This window comes from Panthera uncia (assembly GCF_023721935.1).
Source record: "Panthera uncia isolate 11264 chromosome A1 unlocalized genomic scaffold, Puncia_PCG_1.0 HiC_scaffold_17, whole genome shotgun sequence".
Taxonomy (NCBI): Eukaryota; Metazoa; Chordata; class Mammalia; order Carnivora; family Felidae; genus Panthera; species Panthera uncia.
Genome location: NW_026057577.1, coordinates 152,314,873 through 152,335,636, shown reverse-complemented (window position 1 = coordinate 152,335,636; position 20,764 = coordinate 152,314,873). Strand labels below are relative to the sequence as shown.

Here is a 20,764-nt window from a genome sequence, read left to right as displayed (position 1 = left end):
GTCTGCTGTCATGGCCCTGTACCCCTGGTCCTGTGGCTGACCCCAGGTGGTCCACATAGCAACCTACCATCAGGAACCAGAGACAGCTGAGAGTATTTGCAGACCAACTGCCTTCTCAAATGGTGAATGTGCAGTGGTCAGGCCACTAGATGGTCGTCAATATGCCCTCAGCCTTAACTCTGTGCACAGTCTGGCTGCCATATGCACCTCCATTTACCTCGGCCTTGTGGGTTTTTAAAAAATTTTTTTTAAATGTTTATTCGTTTTTTTAATTTAAATGTTTTTATTTGTGTCTTCATATACTTAAAGTGTATTTCTTTTTTTTAATTTTTAAATTTTATTTTTTTAAATTTACATCCAAATTAGTTATCATATAGTGCAACAATGATTTCAGGAGTCGATTCCTTAATGCCCCTTACCCATTCAGCCCATCCCCCCACCCACAACCCCTCCAGCAACCCTCTGTTTGTTCTCCATATTTAAGAGTCTTCATTTTTGAGAGAGAGACAGAGAGAGACAGAGCATGGGCAGGGGAGGGGCAGAGAGAGAGAGAGGGAAACACAGAATCTGAAGCAGGCTCCAGGCTCCAAGCTGTCAGCACAGAGCCTGATGTGGGACTCAAACCCACGAACCACGAGATCATGACCTGAGCCAAAGTTGGATGCTCAACCGCCTGAGCCATCCAGGCTCCCCAGTTTCATTGTTGATTTTAGTAATTAGGGGATATTTCTAAAATTAGGAAAGTAGAACATGCACATCTGGCCTTTTTCCGTACTCACAGGTCTACCACAGCACAGGCATGCTGACATCACCGCATGTCCCCTTGTCATGGTTTTACAAGTACATGTTAAAAAACTGATGCAAGGGGTGCCTGGGTGGCTCAGTTTATTTTAGATCTAAGATATCTGATTCTAACTGTGTGTGACACTATAGTGTCCACACATATTTCCACGAATATGACAAGAGTTTCAGATAGTCTATCATACTGAATTCTCCCTGCTCTGAATATTAATCTTTATATTTTTCTGCTTGTCAGTAAGCAAAAACCTGTCTTGTCGTGTACCTGGTGCCTCTCTGACCACCAAGAGGCTGGGTTTCCCCAGGGTTTCTGTGGGCAAGTAGTGCCTCTTCTGGACATTGCCTCTCCAAGGCTGACTTTTATACAGGACTTAGTATTTTACTTATGTCTATGAGTTCTCTGCAAACACGATGTAAGAAACAGCTTTTATTTGGCTGTTCATTGGCTTCTGAAACACAGATTTACTAGATGTTTCTGCCATCAATCTATCAGTTTCCTTTTTGCGACCTTGAGCCTGAGAAGTCAGTCCCCTCCCCTCTCTGTGTTTCACCCTAACTCATAGACAAAAGCCTCTGCTGGTGTTTTCCTAAGTGGCCTGCACAGTGCTAGGTGACCGCTCACCACACCCCTGAGACCTGCCCCCCTCCCTGCGACTCCCATGCTGACCGCATTGTTCACAGTCCCTCTGGCTCTGGGTGATCAGGACTGGTAGCTGGTCTGTCAGAGCAGGCCATCACTATAAAAGAATGGCCATACACACTCAGAATGTTTTATTTTTGCTTTAAATATGTAAATGCACATTCCTGAACCTCCATCCCTTAGAGGTTTGTCCCTCCCAGTGCTCTCCCTCAGCCCCAGGAGAGCTCTCATGGCTCCTTTACGGTCAATCCCACGTTACTAGATGATAGTTCTCTACACTAAGCTCCCTGAGGTAGATTTCTGTGTGGGTCAGTCTCTTCATGGGACTCTAACAGGCACAGAGACCCATCTTTTCTCTGCTGACTTGGGGGCTCTACTGTCTCCCCTGGGTTGGCCACAGTCATGTTGCTGTGTCTCACAGCACCTCTCAAATGGAGCGAGAACATAAAGACAGTAGGCGAAGAATATGGATGGAGAACTCTTTGGGATTTCCCCCCAAATATCCCAGTCTCTCAGGTGTCTTGCTCATACCTAATGTGATGGCACCTTTTTTTTAGACTTTAGGGAGTCTCTGCTGAACATTCAACTCATTTTCACAGAAAAAGCTATCCCTCTTTATTTCTGCACTCATATTTAATCAGTTTAGGGTTCAATTAAATTGGATTTAATTAGCTCTTCTTTTCCTACCTTAAGGTGGAAATTTAGGTAAGTGATATCAGACTTCCTCCACAAAACTACATATTAGTTTAAACTATATTATACACTAAGCATTGCTTTAGTTGCATGTAAACATTTCTGCACATTGTGTTTTCATTATGATTCAGTTCCAATAATTTTCCTTGTGATTTCTCTAAGTCATGGGTTCTTTAGAAATGTGTTATTTGATTTCCAAAAATTTGGGAGTTTCTACTTATTTGTTGTTATTTCTGATGATAGCATTGTGGTTACAAAAAAATACTTTATTTCTGCCCTTTCAAATTTATGAAATTGTATTTTTTTAGAGACCTACAGCATGTTGTCTATCTTGAAAAAATTTCATGTGCACTGGAAAGAATGTGTATTCTGCATTTGTTGGATGTAATGTTCTATAAATGTCAAATAGGTCAGTTTGTTAGGTGTTGTTCGGATCTTTTATATCCTTATTGATTTTTTTTACTGATCATTTTATCAATTTTTGACAGAAGTACATGAAAATTCCCATTTAGTGTTGCCAGTTGTTTGTCTTAATGTATTCAGAAGCTCTCTTACTAGGTACTCTGTTGATAAATGGAGGCTCTTATCGCTATGAATTGTCCTGTCCCCATGTGTCTCCTGTGACTCTGTCAGAGACCTAACTTGTCTGACAGAAAGATCATTGCCTCACCTACTCATACTTAGTCGCATATCTTTTTCCATTCTTTTTCTTTCACCCTTTGTATGTGTTTATATTTTAAAGGGCATTCCTTATAACCAGCATTTAGTTGGTCTTGCCTTTTTCTCAGCCTGAGTCTGGCAATATTTGCTTTCAGTTGGATTTTTTAGTTCATTTAAGTACATTTAAAATAATTACAAATATGGTTGGATTAAATCTGTCATCTTCACATCTGTCATCTGTTCATCTATTTGCCTGTTTCTTTGTTCTTCCTTTTATCTTCTCTTCTGTGTTTTGGATTCCATTTATCTACTCTACTGATTTTTCGGTTATACCTCTTCGTGTTGCTTTCGGTAGTTGCTCTCAAGACTACAACATGCATCTTTAACTATTCAAGTAACATTTTGTTACTTTAAAACAATGTAAGAACCTAGAGTAGTACAATTCAATTTACTCCCTCCCACATTTTGTGCTTTTGTCATATATTTTAAAAAATCTTATTTAAATTCCAGTTAGTTAACATACAGTGTAATATTAGTTTCAGGTGTACAATTTAGTGATTCAACACTCCCATACAATACCCAGGGTTCATCACAAGTGCACTCCTTCATCCCCATCACCTATTTGACTCCTCCCCTACTCCCCTCTCCTCTGGTAGCCATCAGTGTGTTCTCTATAGTTAAGAATCTGTTTCTTGGTTGGTCTCTCTTTTTTTCCTTTGCTCATTTGTTTAAATTCTGCATATGAGTGAGATCATACGGTATTTTGTCTTTCTCTGACTTAGTTTGCTTAGCATTACACTGTCTAGCTCCTTCCATATTGTTGCAAATTGTAAGATTTTATTTTTATGGCTGAGTAATATTCCAGTGTGTGTGTGTGTGTGTGTGTGTGTGTGTGTGTGTGTGTGTGTGTCTCCCACATCTTCTTTACCCATTCATCTGTCAGCGGACACTTGGGTTGCTTCCATAGTTTGGCTATTGTTAATAATGCTGCAATAAACATAGGGTGCACATATCCCTTTGAATTAATGTTTTCATATTCTTTGGGTAAACCACACAGTAGTGTGATTACTGGATCATAGGGTAGTTCCCTTTTTAACTTTTTGAGGAACCTCCATACTGTTTTCCAGAGTGGCTGCACCAGTTTGCATTCCCACCAACAACGCATGAGGGTTTCCCTTTCTCCAAATCCTTGCCAGCACACGTTGTTTCTTGGGTTGTTGATTTTAGCCAATCTCACAGGTATGAGGTGATATCTCATTATAGTTATGATTTGCATTTCCCTGATGATCAGTGATGTTGAACATCTTTTCATGTACCTGTTAGCCATCTGTATGTCTTCTTTGAAGAAATGTCTGTTCATTAATTCTGACCATTTTTAATCAGAATATTTTTTGGTGTTGATTTATATAAATTATTTATATATTTTAGATATTAAACTCTTGTTGGATATATAATTTGTAAAATATCTTCTCCCATTAGGCTGTGTTTTACTTTTGTTGATTGTTTCATATGCTGTGCAGAAGCTTTTTATTTTGGTGTAGTCCCAATAGTTTTTTTTTTTTTTTTTTTTTTTTTTTTTTTTTTTTTTCCTCCGGAGACATATCTAAAAAAATGTTGCTATGGCCAGTGTCAAGAGAAATTACTGCCTGCGTTCACTTATAGGACTTTTGATGGTTTCAGGTCTCACATACAGGGTCAGGGCCAGACAGCTTCACAGGCAAATTCTACCAAACATGTAAAGAAGAGTTAATACCTATTTTTCTCCAATTATTCCCAAAAATAGAAGAGGAAGGAAAACTCCCAAATTCATTCTATGAGGCCAACATTACTGATTCCAAAACCAGATAGAGATACAATAGCAAAAAAAGAGAATTAAAGGCCAATATCTCTAATGAACACAGATGCAAAACTCCTCAACAAAGTACTAGCAAACAAAATCCAACAATATGTTAAAAAATCACTCATCATGATGTAGCAGGATTTATTCCTGGGTCGCAAGAATGGTTCAATATTCAGAAATCAATTGACATGATATGTCACATCAGTAAGAGAAAGGATAAAAACCATATGATCATTTCAGTAGATGCAGAGAAAGCATTTGACAAAGTACAACAGCCATTCATGATAAAAACCCTCAACAAAGTAGGTGTAGAGGGAACAGACCTCAACATCATAAAGGTCACATATGAAAAACCCATAGCTGCTGAGAGTTCCGGAAGATGGCGGCGTAGGAGGACGCTGGGCTCACCGCGCGTCCTGCTGATCACTTAGATTCCATCTACACCTGCCTAAAGAACCCAGAAAACCGCCAGAGGATTAGCAGAACGGAGTCTCCGGAGCCAAGCGCAGACGAGAGGCCCACGGAAGAGGGTAGGAAGGGCGGCGAGGCGGTGCGCGCTCCACGGACTGGCGGGAGGGAGCCGGGGCGGAGGCGCGGCTCGCCGGCCAAGCGGAGCCCCCGAGTCTGGCTGGCAAAAGCGGAGGGGCCGGACGGACTGTGTTCCGACAGCAAGCGCGACTTAGCGTCTGGGAGGTCACAAGTTAACAGCTCTGCTCGGAAAGCGGGAAGGCTGGAGGACAGAGGGAGGGAGAGCTGCTGAGCCCCCGGACGGCAGAGCTCAGCTTGGCGGGGAACAAAGGCGCTCGCCAGCGCCATCTCCCCCGCCCATCCCCCAGCCAAAATCCCAAAGGGAACCAGTTCCTGCCAGGGAACTTGCTCCCTCTGCGCAAACACCCAATTCCGTGCTTCTGCGGAGCCAAACCTCCGGCAGCGGATCTGACTCCCTCCAGCTGCCACAGGGCCCCTCCCGAAGTGGATCACCTAAGGAGAAGCGAGATAAGCCTGCCCCTCCTGCCCCCGTGCACCTTGCCTACCCACCCCAGCTAATACGCCAGATCCCCAGCACCACAAGCCTGGCAGTGTGCAAGTAGCCCAGACGGGCCATGCCACCCCACAGTGAATCCCGCCCCTAGGAGAAGGGGAAGAGAAGGCACACACCAGTCTGACTGTGGCCCCAGCGGTGGGCTGCGGGCAGACATCAGGTCGGACTGCGGCCCCGCCCACCAACTCCAGTTATACACCACAGCACGGGGGAAGTGCCCTGCAGGTCCTCACCACTCCAGGGACTATCCAAAATGACCAAACGGAAGAATTCCCCTCAGAAGAATCTCCAGGAAATAACAACAGCTAATGAACTGATCAAAAAGGATTTAAATAATATAACAGAAAGTGAATTTAGAATAATAGTCATAAAATTAATCGCTGGGCTTGAAAACAGTATACAGGACAGCAGAGAATCTCTTGCCACAGAGATCAAGGGACTAAGGAACAGTCACGAGGAGCTGAAAAACGCTTTAAACGAAATGCAAAACAAAATGGAAACCACGACGGCTCGGATTGAAGAGGCAGAGGAGAGAATAGGTGAACTAGAAGATAAAGTTATGGAGAAAGAGGAAGCTGAAAGAAAGATAAAAAAATCCAGGAGTATGAGGGGAAAATTAGAGAACTAAGTGATACACTAAAAAGAAATAATATACGCATAATTGGTATCCCAGAGGAGGAAGAGAGAGGGAAAGGTGCTGAAGGGGTACTTGAAGAAATTATAGCTGAGAACTTCCCTGAACTGGGGAAGGAAAAAGGCATTGAAATCCAAGAGGCACAGAGAACTCCCTTCAGACGTAACTTGAATCGATCTTCTGCACGACATATCATAGTGAAACTGGCAAAATACAAGGATAAAGAGAAAATTCTGAAAGCAGCAAGGGATAAACGTGCCCTCACATATAAAGGGAGACCTATAAGACTCGTGACTGATCTCTCCTTTGAAACTTGGCAGGCCAGAAAGGCTTGGCACGATATCTTCAGTGTGCTAAACAGAAAAAATATGCAGCCGAGAATCCTTTATCCAGCAAGTCTGTCATTTAGAATAGAAGGAGAGATAAAGGTCTTCCCAAACAAACAAAAACTGAAGGAATTTGTCACCACGAAACCAGCCCTACAAGAGATCCTAAGGGGGATCCTGTGAGACAAAGTACCAGAGACATCACTACAAGCATAAAACATACAGACATCACAATGACTCTAAACCCGTATCTTTCTATAATAACACTGAATGTAAATGGATTAAATGCGCCAACCAAAAGACACAGGGTATCAGAATGGATAAAAAAACAAGACCCATCTATTTGCTGTCTACAAGAGACTCATTTTAGATCTGAGGACACCTTTAGATTGAGAGTGAGGGGATGGAGAACTATTTATCATGCTACTGGAAGCCAAAAGAAAGCTGGAGTAGCCATACTTCTATCAGACAAACTAGACTTTAAATTAAAGGCTGTAACAAGAGATGAGGAAGGGCATTATATAATAATTACAGGGTCTATCCATCAGGAAGAGCTAACAATTATAAATGTCTATGTGCCAAATACCGGAGCCCCCAGATATATAAAACAATTACTCATAAACATAAACAACCTTATTGATAAGAATGTGGTCATTGCAGGGGACTTTAACACCCCACTTACAGAAATGGATAGATCATCTAGACACACAGTCAATAAAGAAACAAGGGCCCTGAATGATACATTGGATCAGATGGACTTGACAGATATATTTAGAACTCTGCATCCCAAAGCAACAGAATATACTTTCTTCTCGAGTGCACATGGAACATTCTCCAAGATAGATCATATACTGGGTCACAAAACAGCCCTTCATAAGTTTACAAGAATTGAAATTATACCATGCATACTTTCAGACCACAATGCTATGAAGCTTGAAATCAACCACAGGAAAAAGTCTGGAAAACCTCCAAAAGCATGGAGGTTAAAGAACACCCTACTAACGAATGAGTGGGTCAACCAGGCAATTAGAGAAGAAATTAAAAAATATATGGAAACAAACGAAAATGAAAATACAACAATCCAAACGCTTTGGGACGCAGCGAAGGCAGTCCTGAGAGGAAAATACATTGCAATCCAGGCCTATCTCAAGAAACAAGAAAAATCCCAAATACAAAATCTAACAGCACACCTAAAGGAAATAGAAGCAGAACAGCAAAGGCAGCCTAAACCCAGCAGAAGAAGAGAAATAATAAAGATCAGAGGAGAAATAAACAATATAGAATCTAAAAAAACTGTAGAGCAGATCAACGAAACCAAGAGTTGGTTTTTTGAAAAAATAAACAAAATTGACAAACCTCTAGCCAGGCTTCTCAAAAAGAAAAGGGAGATGACCCAAATAGATAAAATCATGAATGAAAATGGAATTATTACAACCAATCCCTCAGAGATACAAACAATTATCAGGGAATACTATGAAAAATTATATGCCAACAAATTGGACAACCTGGAAGAAATGGACACATTCCTAAACACCCACACTCTTCCAAAACTCAATCAGGAAGAAATAGAAAGCTTGAACAGACCCATAACCAGCGAAGAAATTGAATCGGTTATCAAAAATCTCCCAACAAATAAGAGTCCAGGACCAGATGGCTTCCCAGGGGAGTTCTACCAGACGTTTAAAGCAGAGATAATACCTATCCTTCTCAAGCTATTCCAAGAAATAGAAAGGGAAGGAAAACTTCCAGACTCATTCTATGAAGCCAGTATTACTTTGATTCCTAAACCAGACAGAGACCCAGTAAAAAAAGAGAACTACAGGCCAATATCTCTGATGAATATGGATGCAAAAATTCTCAATAAGATACTAGCAAATCGAATTCAACAGCATATAAAAAGAATTATTCACCATGATCAAGTGGGATTCATTCCTGGGATGCAGGGCTGGTTCAACATTCGCAAATCGATCAACGTGATACATCACATTAACAAAAAAAAAAAGAGAAGAACCATATGATCCTGTCAATCGATGCAGAAAAGGCCTTTGACAAAATTCAGCACCCTTTCTTAATAAAAACCCTTGAGAAAGTCGGGATAGAAGGAACATACTTAAAGATCATAAAAGCCATTTATGAAAAGCCCACAGCTAACATCATCCTCAACGGGGAAAAACTGAGAGCTTTTTCCCTGAGATCAGGAACACGACAGGGATGCCCACTCTCACCGCTGTTGTTTAATATAGTGCTGGAAGTTCTAGCATCAGCAATCAGACAACAAAAGGAAATCAAAGGCATCCAAATTGGCAAAGATGAAGTCAAGCTTTCGCTTTTTGCAGATGACATGATATTATACATGGAAAATCCGATAGACTCCACCAAAAGTCTGCTAGAACTGATACATGAATTCAGCAAAGTTGCAGGATACAAAATCAATGTACAGAAATCAGTTGCATTCTTATACACTAACAATGAAGCAACAGAAAGACAAATAAAGAAACTGATCCCATTCACAATTGCACCAAGAAGCATAAAATACCTAGGAATAAATCTAACCAAAGATGTAAAAGATCTGTATGCTGAAAACTATAGAAATCTTATGAAGGTAATTGAAGAAGATTTAAAGAAATGGAAAGACATTCCCTGCTCATGGATTGGAAGAATAAATATTGTCAAAATGTCAATACTACCCAAAGCTATCTACACATTCAATGCAATCTCAATCAAAATTGCACCAGCATTCTTCTCGAAACTAGAACAAGCAATCCTAAAATTCATATGGAACCACAAAAGGCCCCGAATAGCCAAAGTAATTTTGAAGAAGAAGACCAAAGCAGGAGGCATCACAATCCCAGACTTTAGCCTCTACTACAAAGCTGTAATCATCAAGACAGCATGGTATTGGCATAAAAACAGACACATAGACCAATGGAATAGAATAGAAACCCCAGAACTAGACCCACAAACGTATGGCCAACTCATTTTTGACAAAGCAGGAAAGAACATCCAATGGAAAAAAGACAGTCTCTTTAACAAATGGTGCTGGGAGAACTGGACAGCAACATGCAGAAGGTTGAAACTAGACCACTTTCTCACACCATTCACAAAAACAAACTCAAAATGGATAAAGGACCTGAATGTGAGACAGGAAACCATCAAAACCTTAGAGGAGAAAGCAGGAAAAGACCTCTCTGACCTCAGCCGTAGCAATCTCTTACTCGGCACATCCCCAAAGGCAAGGGAATTAAAAGCAAAAGTGAATTACTGGGACCTTATGAAGATAAAAAGCTTCTGCACAGCAAAGGAAACAACCAACAAAACTAAAAGGCAACCAAAGGAATGGGAAAAGATATTTGCAAATGACACATCGGACAAAGGGCTAGTATCCAAAATCTATAAAGAGCTCATCAAACTCCACACCCGAAAAACAAATAATCCAGTGAAGAAATGGGCAGAAAACATGAATAGACACTTCTCTAAAGAAGACATCCGGATGGCCAACAGGCACATGAAAAGATGTTCAACATCGCTCCTTATCAGGGAAATACAAATCAAAACCACACTCAGATACCACCTTACGCCAGTCAGAGTGGCCAAAATGAAGAAATCAGGAGACTATAGATGCTGGAGAGGATGTGGAGAAACAGGAACCCTCTTGCACTGTTGGTGGGAATGCAAATTGGTGCAGCCACTCTGGAAAGCAGTGTGGTGGTTCCTCAGAAAATTAAAAATAGACCTACCCTATGACCCAGCAATAGCACTGCTAGGAATTTATCCAAGGGATACAGGAGTACTGATGCATAGGGGCACTTGTACCCCAATGTTTATAGCAGCACTCTCAACAATAGCCAAATTATGGAAAGAGCCTAAATGTCCATCAACTGATGAATGGATAAAGAAATTGTGGTTTATATACACAATGGAATACTACGTGGCAATGAGAAAAAATGAAATCTGGCCCTTTGTAGCAACACGGATGGAACTGGAGAGTGTTAAGTGAAATAAGTCCTACAGAGAAAGACAGTTACCATATGTTTTCACTCTTATGTGGATCCTGAGATACTTAACAGAAGTCCATGGGGGAGGGGAAGAAGAAGAAAAAAGAAATTGTGGTTTATATACACAATGGAATACTACGTGGCAATGAGAAAGAATGAAATATGGCCTTTTGTAGCAACGTGGATGGAACTGGAGACTGTGATGCTAAGTGAAATAAGCCATACAGAGAAAGACAGATACCATATGGTTTCACTCTTATGTGGATCCTGAGAAACGTAACAGAAACCCATGGGGGAGGGGAAGGAAAAAAAAAAAGAGGTTAGAGTGGGAGAGAGCCAAAGCATAAGAGACTTAAAAACTGAGAACAAACTGAGGGTTGATGGGGGGTGGGAGGGAGGGCAGGGTGGGTGATGGGTATTGAGGAGGGCACCTTTTGGGATGAGCACTGGGTGTTGTATGGAAACCAATTTGACAGTAAATTTCATATATTAAAAAAAAAAAAAAAGAAAAACCCATAGCTGACATCAGTGGTAAAAAACTGAGAGCTTTCCCCTAAGCTCAGGAACAAGACATGGATGTCTACTCTCACCACTTTTGTTCAACATAGTACTGGGAGTCCTTGCCACAGCAAGCAGACAACAAAAAGAAATAAAAGGCATCCATGGCACAAAAACAGACACTCAGATCAATGGAACAGAATAGAGAACCCAGAAATGGACCCACAAATGTATGGCCAACGAATCTTTGACAAGGCAGGAAAGAATATCCAATGGAATAGACAGTCTCTTCCGCAAGTGGTGCTGGGAAAACTGGACAGCGACATACAGAAGAATGAACCTGGACCACTTTCTTACACCACACACAAAAATAAACTCAAGATGGATGAAAGACCTAAATGTAAGACAGGAATCCATCAAAATCTTAGAGGAGAAAGCAGGCAAAAACCTCTTTGACCTTGGCCGCAGCAACTTCTTACTCAACACGTCTCCACAGGCAAGGGAAACAAAAGCAAAAATGAACTACTGGGACCTCTTCAAGATAAAAAGCTTCTGCACAGCGAAGGAAACCATCAGCAAAACTAAAAGGGAACTGACGGAATAGGAAAAGATATTTGCAAATGACATATCAGATAAAGGGTTAGTATCCAAAATCTATAAAGAACTTATCAAACTCAACACCCTAAAACAAATAATCCAGTGAAGAAATGGGCAAAAGACATGAATAGACACTTCTCCAAAGAAGACATCAAGATGGCCAACTGACACATGAAAATGCTCAACATCAGGGAAATACAAATCAAAACCACAATGAGATACCACCTTACTCCTGTCAAAATGGCGAACATTAGCAACTCAGGCAACAACAGATGTTGGCAAGGATGCAAAGAAAGAGGATCTCTTTTGCATTGCTGGTGGGAACGCAAGCTGGTGCAGCCACTCTGGAAAATAGTATGGAGGTTCCTCAAAAAATTAAGAATAGAACTACCATATGACCCAGCAATTGCACTACTAGGTATTTATCCAGGGGATACAGGTGTGTGCTGTTTCGAAGGGACACATGCACCCCCATGTTTATAGCAGCACTATCGACAATAGCCAAAGTATGGAAAGAGCCCAAATGTCCATTGATGGACAATGGATAAAAAAAGATGTGGTATATGTGTGTGTGTGTGTGTGTGTGTGTGTGTGTGTGTATGTGTGTGTATATATCTATACACACACACACACACACACACACACACAGGAATATTACTTGGCAATCAAAAAGAATGAAATCTTGCCATTTGCAACTATGTGGATGGAACTAGAGGGTATTATGCCAAGCAAAATTAGTCAGACAAAGACAAATATCATATGACTTCACTCATATGAGGACTTTAAGAGACAAAACAGATGAACATAAGGGAAGGGAAACAAAAATAAAAACAGGGAGGGGGACAAAACATGAGAGACTCATAAATATGGAGAACAAATAGAGGGTTACTGGAGGGGTTGTGGGGGGGGGATGGGATAAATGGGTAAGGGGCATTAAGGAATCTATTCTTGAGATCATTGTTGCACTATATGCTAACTTGGCTGTAAATTTAAAAAATAAAATAAAAAAAAAGATATAAAAGGCATCCAAATTCATAAGGAAGAAGTAAAACTTCCACTATTTGCAGATGACATGACACTACATATAGAAAATCCTTCAGACTCCACCAAAAACTACTAGAACTGAGAAATCAATTCAGTAAGGTCACAGGATACAAAATCAATGTACAGAAATACATTGCACTTGTATGCACTAATGATGAAGCAACAGAGAAATTAAGAAAAAATCCCATTACAACTGTACCAAAAATAATAAAATACCTGGGAATAAACTTAACCAAAGAGGTGAAAGACCTGTACACTGAAAACTATAAAGTTCTGATGAAAGAAACTGAAGATGGTGTCTGGGTGGCTCAGTTGGTTAAGCGTCTGACTTCGGCTCAGGTCATGATCTCGCGGTTCGTGAGTTCAAGCCTCTCATCAGGCTCTGTGCTGACAGCTCAGAGCCTGGAGCCTGCTTCAGATTTTGTGTCTCCCTCTCTCGTTGCCCCTCCCCTGTTCATGCTTTTTCTCTCAAAAATAAATAAACATTAAAAAAAAATTGAAGATGACACAAAGAAACGGAAAGAAATCCCATGCTCATGGATTGTAAGAAGAAATATTGTTAAAATGTCTATGCTACCCAAAGCAATCTAGAAATTTAACATAATCCCTATCGAAATACCAGCAGCATTTTTCACAGAACTAGAACAAACAATCTTAAAATTTGTATGGAACAACAAAAGACCCTGAAGAGCCAAAGTAACCTTGAAAAAGAAAAAAAAAAGCTGGAGGTAACATAATTCCAGGCTTCAAATTATATTACAAAGCTGTAGTAATCAAAATAGCATGGTACTGGCATAAAAATAGACACATAGCTCAATGGAACAGAATGGAAAACACAGAGATAAACCCACAGTTATATGGTCAATTAGTCTTTGGCAAAGCAGGAAAAAATATCCAATGAGAAAAAGACAGTCTCTTCAACAAATGGTGTTGAAAAAATCAGACACCTATATGCAAAAGAAAGAAACTGGACCACTTTCTTTCACTCAAAATGGATTGGGGACCTAAATGTGAGACTAGCCCTGAGGTTTCTTAAAGTTCAATCTCTCCTCCTCTGAGCATAGATGGTCCTTCCCCGTCAGGTTGCTCTTCCACCCACCCTCTCTGCAGTTTCAGTCACTGGTCCCAGGTTTGAAAGTGTCTTCTGCTCTTGCTCACTTAGGAAGTCATTATCTCTCCATAATTTGGTTCTTTTAGATCTCTGTGTATCCACAGCTCTTGGATGGTTTTAAAGGAAAGTATAATTGTTTTGGTTTATGTAGGGCTTTCTTGTTGCTTGGCAGGAGTTAAAGTCTCTCTCACACTTCTAAACCATAACTAGAGAAAGGGCTCACCTGTTCATTGGCCCTAAATGTTTTGCCAATTTCTGCTGTTCTCTGACCCTTCACTTAGGAGTACATGTACAATTTCCCAAATGTAAAGGTCTTGTCATTATTGATTTGGAGTTTTATTGCACTGCAATCTTTAAAAAAAAGTTTTTTATTAATGTTTATTTATTGTTGAGAGAGAGAAACAGAGCATGAGCATGGATGGACAGAGAGAGAGGGAGACACAGAATCCAAAGCAGGCTCCAGGCTCTGAGCTGTCGGCACAGAGCCCAATGTGGGACTCAAACTCACAAACAGCGAGATCATGACCTGAGCCAAAGTCAGACGGTTAACCCACTGAGCTACCCAGGCGCCCCTGCACTGCAATCTTTAGATACTAATTCTTTGGTATTTATTGCCACCTTATGATTAATGGTCAATTCTGGTCAATTTCAATAAATGCATATGTACACTTAAGAAGAGTGTATGCTCTCTAATATTCTCAAGTTGTATACATTCTTGAAGTAAATGTATACCCTTTAATTGTAAAATTTTACCTGAATTTTATCAAATTTTGGTTAATTCTGGAAAATGTTGCATGTGTGCTTTGGGAAGGATGTGTATTTTAAAATTACTGGCTTCAGGGGCGCCTAGGTGGCGCAGTTGGTTAAGCGTCCGACTTCAGCCAGGTCACGATCTCGCGGTCCGTGAGTTCGAGCCCCGCGTCAGGCTCTGGGCTGATGGCTCGGAGCCTGGAGCCTGTTTCCGATTCTGTGTCTCCCTCTCTCGCTCTGCCCCTCCCCCGTTCATGCTCTGTCTCTCTCTGTCCCAAAAATAAAAATAAAAAACGTTGAAAAAAAAATTAAAAAAAAAAAATTACTGGCTTCAGTACTCTACGCATGCCCATTAGTGAAAGAGAGAAATCAGGTGTTCAGACATATCCTAAGTAATATGGGGTCTGTTTATCTATTTGCTTTTCCCATTATGATTATGCTTACTCCTTCTAATTCCCTCAGTTTGTGCACCAAACATTTCAGGCTATGTTGTTAGGTGTTTACAGACTGTTACATATTCCTGGTTGTTACCAGTATTATTACTCAATGATCTGCCTTAGTCTTGATAATGCATTCTGCCTTTTACTATATTTAATTTTTTATGATGATTGCTACACCAGTTATCTTTGGCTGGAATTTTGCTGGGCTACCATTTAAAAACTTTGTTTTCATCCAGTTATTATATATGTTGTGCTTTTTATTCCTGTGCCTTTGCTTTGTTTGTTCCCTCCTTTTCTGGCTTCCATTTGATTTCATCTTCTTTATTGGAATCTCCTGCTCCTGCTTCCCCCCCCCCCCCATCAAGCAAACCATTCTATTTCTATATCTTTCTGATTGCCTTTAACTTCTGCAGATAGTTTTTGAGCCAAACTGTGATGAAAGAAAGTCATAAATAAGCTGATGAGTCACTTTGAACATTTCCTGTATCTACAGAGGGATGGAAGAATGGTGGTCATTGAAATCTTAGGAATACAACAAAAAATTAGTAATGTTAGTAATGTTCTTCAAGTCACATACTTCGACCACAGCAGGTAAATAAAAACTGCATTGATCTATATTAACTACGATATGTTTATATGCATAGGTGTTGAGATAAGTTCATTTTCTCCTGTGTCATACAGATGATCGAATTTTATTTTCTTTATTCAAAAGTAAAAAGCAATATAAAGATGCAAATAGCAAGGTTATCCCTAAATTTCATTTTGTGCTTATTAAATTGTATACTTGTAAATATGTATTGATACTAAAGAGTAGTAGTATTCACATGGCTTTTTCAGAAAATAAGCAATTTTGTAAATGGAAAGGCAGATGACTTATGATTAAAATGAAAGGAAAAGGAAACACAACAGAAGAAAGAAGGTGAAACATTAGGTCAAAATACCTTCTCAAAACACACCTTTGAAAGGGGACAGGCGTTTCTGTTCCCTGTGCTGCTGTTTACCTCTGTTTCTTATCAATACCCTTTAAGTGTGCAAAAGATACACAATCACAAAGGAAAAAATCCTCTGGGTAGACGACTTCACACAAAGAATCAAATGTAGGATATCATTGGTCATTTCTCTACCGTGGTCATTCTAGCTAAAAGGCATTCAAAGAATTTAATAAATCAAAGTAGTCCAGTGGTAGTTTTTTTTAAAAGCCCTACTTCAATATCAATGGAATAATAAAAGGTACTGATTAATAAAGATCTTACTTTTTAAGATCTTTGTACTTTTTAATATCAAATGTACTTTTATTGTTTATTTATTTTTGAGACAGAGAGAGACAGAGCATGAATGGGGGAGGGGCAGAGACAGAGGGAGACACAGTATCGGAAGCGGGCTCCAGGCTCTGAGCCATCAGACCAGAGCCTGATGCGGGGCTCAAACTCACGAACCGTGAGATCGTGACCTGTGCTGAACTCGGACGCTCAACCGACTGAGCCACCCAGGCGCCCCTCAAATGTACTTTTATACTACTGAGCCATGAATCTCTATAGCAGCTCACTGCAATATACCCACAAATTGTCTGTCTTAATTTTAAGATTGCCTCAAAAATAACCTACAATAAAATATCCCAAGACATTTCTCCCCTAAATTGATCTACAGATTTAAAGTAATCTTAATCAAAACTCCTAGTATGATTTTTATAAATTAACAGATTCTCAATTTTTTATAGATATGCAAAGACACTAGAATAACTAAACAATTTTGAAAAAGAAGAACAAAGTGGGAGGCCTTATACCAGCTGATTTCAGGATTCACTCTAAAGGTTCAGTAATCAAAACCATGTTACTGGAGGAAAGAGAGACAGATCAGGGGAACAAAACAGAGTCTAGGAACAGATTCACACTTGTACTGACAATTCACTTTCAACAATGTTGCCTGGGTGAGTCAATGGAGGAAAGACGGTGGTCTTTTCAACAAATGGTGCTGGAACCATTGGATAGGTAAGACATGCAAAGACAAACAAATTTGAAGCTTACCTCACACCATATACAGAAATTTAACTCAAAATGGATCTTAGGCATGAAAGTGAAGTCATCAGGAGACAGAGGTTGGAAGCGGCCCAGCAATCACACTTCCAGCTATTTACCCAAGAAAACATAAGCCCACACAGATCTTGTATGCAGATGTTCGTAGTAACTTCATACATAATATTCTAAACTGGAAGCAACCTAAATGTCTATGAATCTATGAATGAGTAAACAAATTGCAGTGTATTCCATACAATAGAATACCACTCAGGAAAAAAAAAGCACCTAAGAAATTTATTAACCTGGGTTTGAAGACTAGTCAAAGTTCACTGGGGATACCTGTGGACAGAATGGATACCTGTGGACAGAGTGGATACCTGTGGACAGAGTGGGCTCTACAGCTGGCAGGTCTGAGAGGCCTGTTTCTGGAACACAAAGCCCTAGTTCATTCATCATTTGTGACTATGGAGAAAAGGAGCCAGAAGTCAGAGGAAAGGAGCTGAGCCAGTAACCTTATGGACCCCAAACCTGGAGTGGACTGCGAAGATCTCTCCATTTTATGCGATGAAACTCTATGAAAAATGGCTGAGATTAATCTCGCAGCTTCCTTTCAAAAAGAAAACAACAAATGCTCACTTGAATTATTTCTGCTTTAATTACTAGTTTAATTCCATGTTTTCCTTTGCCTCCATCACTGGTATAATTGCCCAGGTCTAGAATTTCATGTGCTCAGTTGAAATATTTTCCAGGTACCAAGTAACACTTTGCCCGTCTCTTCCATACAGTCAAGGATAGGGAGGCATTATCTGCAGGAGAGGGTCTCCCAGGTTTCCTTCTGCAGGGAAAACCATCACAGGCCCTGTCCCCTGAGGGGAGGGTCTCACACAGGTTTTGGCCCCTGCAGGGCAGTTACTCACACAGGCTTCCTGCTGCAGGTATTGTAGGACCTTCTTGGCTGGAATGAGGAAGTCAGTGAGGCAGCGCAGCCCATCCCCACCGTGGAGCCTCTCAGCCACACTGAACAGCTGCCAGAGCACCGTGGCTGCCGTGGCCTCAAAAGGTGGGTAGAGGGAAGACAGTGTGTTCTGGATATAGGTGTCAAGGGATTCCAGATCCTGAAATGCAAGAGAGCATCGGGTAATTTAAGACATCAATGAAGACAGGTGCAGAGGAGAGTTTCACTGGCTGGTTATGTAAGGGTCCCCTTTACAGGCTCTGTCTTATGTCTGGGTATGTGACTTGTCTCTGTGGGAAGGTGCAGGCAAACCCTCAGCATAGTGGGGAGTTCCTCTTGGAGCAGTCTGCTGGTCCTTCACATTGTCACACTGAGGAAGTGCCCATGGCTGCATTAGGTACACCTGACCCCTGAGCCTATGAGGGGAACCCTAACTAACACTTTAAGTGAGGTTGTTGCTGCTGTCACCGGAGGCACAATCAAGTTCCACCCCATTAAATTCTGAAATGTGCACCTGAAATGCTACATTTTAGGGTTATCTGTGGAGCGTCTGGAATTTCTCAGGGGGCTTTCCCTTTCCCTGGTACTCCTGGGTCTGAAGGGAAAGGGGGAGGCCCCTGTGACAAGGACAGAGCGGGTTCACATGTAATTTAATACTCAGAAAAGTTTACCTATAGTAAATACATTTTAACTGTACTGATAATGTTTAAAAGATTAAAAAAAACCCATTATGGCACCCTTTATCAAAATCACAGAATTACACCCACTCAGTCATTCTGAAAACAGTATCATTGGTACCTGATTTCTTCTTCATATTTTGATAGAACAAGCTTTTATGTAAAGACAGAATACTTTTAGTTTAAAAGATGTTTAAAGTTATTTTTAGATGTAGCATTTCCTGAGGAAATACCACAAGGTTCATTTGTTTGGAAAAGAAATGCAAGGCTACAAATAACAGTTAAAAGTCAAAGAGGTTAAAATTGTGAAATCGATTTTAAAGGGACAACAGTTACATCTGACACTCCTCTGAACAGTTCATGCTACAGGAAACTGAAAATAAAATAGTGAATCCTCTGAGCCCAGAGTGGATAAGGACTCAGGCCATCTGTCCCGACTGAAAGGCCAAGTCTCACAGCGAGCAGGGAGGTGTGCACTGCAGTGAGTTCAGCTTCTAGAAACTCCCACCACCATGTCGGTGTGGTGAGGCATCGATTAGATATCCTCTGGAGCTCCTACACTCACAAAGGCCTCCTCGTGTCTGTTTGTTCCCCTTCCTCCATATACCTGGCTCTCCCCACCAGACAGGGTCACTCACTCAGTAGGAATTATCTAAACACTAATTTCATCCAGAAAATACCAAGATGGTCAGTCTGATGTCTACAAACTCAAATCATACCTGAGCTACCAGTGAATATCCAGCCCATAAGAAAAATGGAGGTGGTCTTGAGCCAGGGGCAGGAATCATGCTCTAGACGTCATGTACCTCAGAGATCTGAAGCAAATGCTTAATTGTGATACAAGAAACTGGTAAAGGTGGAAGGGGCATGTCTTTAATGATCTATTTTGGAGGAAGTAAAATGCAAACTTTGGACCCTCCCAAGGAGAGATGTCCTCCTGCTGCCCAGATACCCGAGTCCAGGCCCACTTCTCCTCCAGACTCGCAGATGCATCCTCATTCTTGTGTCCAGCTGTGGTTAGTAGCCTCCCAGCGGGTCTCCTGGCCTCCACCCCACCTACTCATCCCTTGAAAACTGCCCAAAGTGAGGAGGAGAGGGGCGGTACTTGCTGAGATCTCGGGGATCTCACAGCATCCCCGGCCCCTTCTCTGCCTTTTGATTCCTGTCATGACTGAGTCAAGCCCCAATACTTGGTCTAGAGGGCACCTCTTCCACCAGCTTCCGCTCCCTGGGTGCCATCCCACCCAAATCCTGATCCAGGCAAGAGCTGCCCAAGAGAAGCTGTTTACCTGCCCAGAGGCCATCTCCCAGGTCGAGTAAGTTAAGGAAGTCTTGGGCAAGCCAGAGGGAACACATTCTCTAGCCTCTTCTTGGCTACTGTGTCCCGAATAACTGCCCATACAGCAGCTTCCTGGCTGTCATCTGCCTCTCTGGGTGCTTGATGACCAGGAACAACCAAAGCATGACGGTGCACACAGGGCCACTGCCTCATGAGCTCCCCAATCACTTTGCAGATGGTGCCTGATCTTGCTCTTGGGAAGAGAGGCTCTGATGAATAAGCGGACTGTATGACCAGGGATAGACACAGCCTGAAGGGCCATCCCAGGCACAACACCGTGGCACGTGCACAGTACAAGCCAACCATTCCCACTTGCATACAATTCTCACAATTTAATATTTTCAAGACCCACAAATTATAAGAGGGGGAGGCAGACATATATGACCTTGAGAGCAGAGAGGCAGAAATTATCACAACAGATTCAAATTACCTGAATATATTCAATTCATCTTAAGAGAACATGTAACAATATAATATGTCTTAGAAAGATTTCCATAAGAAATGTTTAAAGGGGACATTGTCTTTGGTATGTTAAAGGGTGAAGTTCAAACATCTGGAATATTTACTCTGCATAGTATTTTCTTCCATGACGTTTAGTGGAATGATATGTGTGTTACAGTTGAGTGTGTGTGTGAAGGAAAACGTGTGTGCAGAGATGGGTGTGTGTGTGAGGGAAAGTATGTGTGAGAGAGAAAGTTATGTGTGAGGGA

The 20,764-nt window shown here is 41.1% G+C and overlaps 1 protein-coding gene across 1 annotated transcript in view; it reads right to left on the bottom strand.

The window, feature by feature from the left end:
- PLEKHG4B (pleckstrin homology and RhoGEF domain containing G4B) overlaps positions 1–20,764 on the bottom strand; it is a 58,960-nt gene that overhangs the window by 37,629 nt on the left and 567 nt on the right. Inside the window, exon 2 of the mRNA XM_049648934.1 lies at positions 18,001–18,198. Coding sequence (XP_049504891.1) covers positions 18,001–18,198 — 198 coding nt within the window. The remainder of the gene's footprint in view (positions 1–18,000; positions 18,199–20,764) is intronic.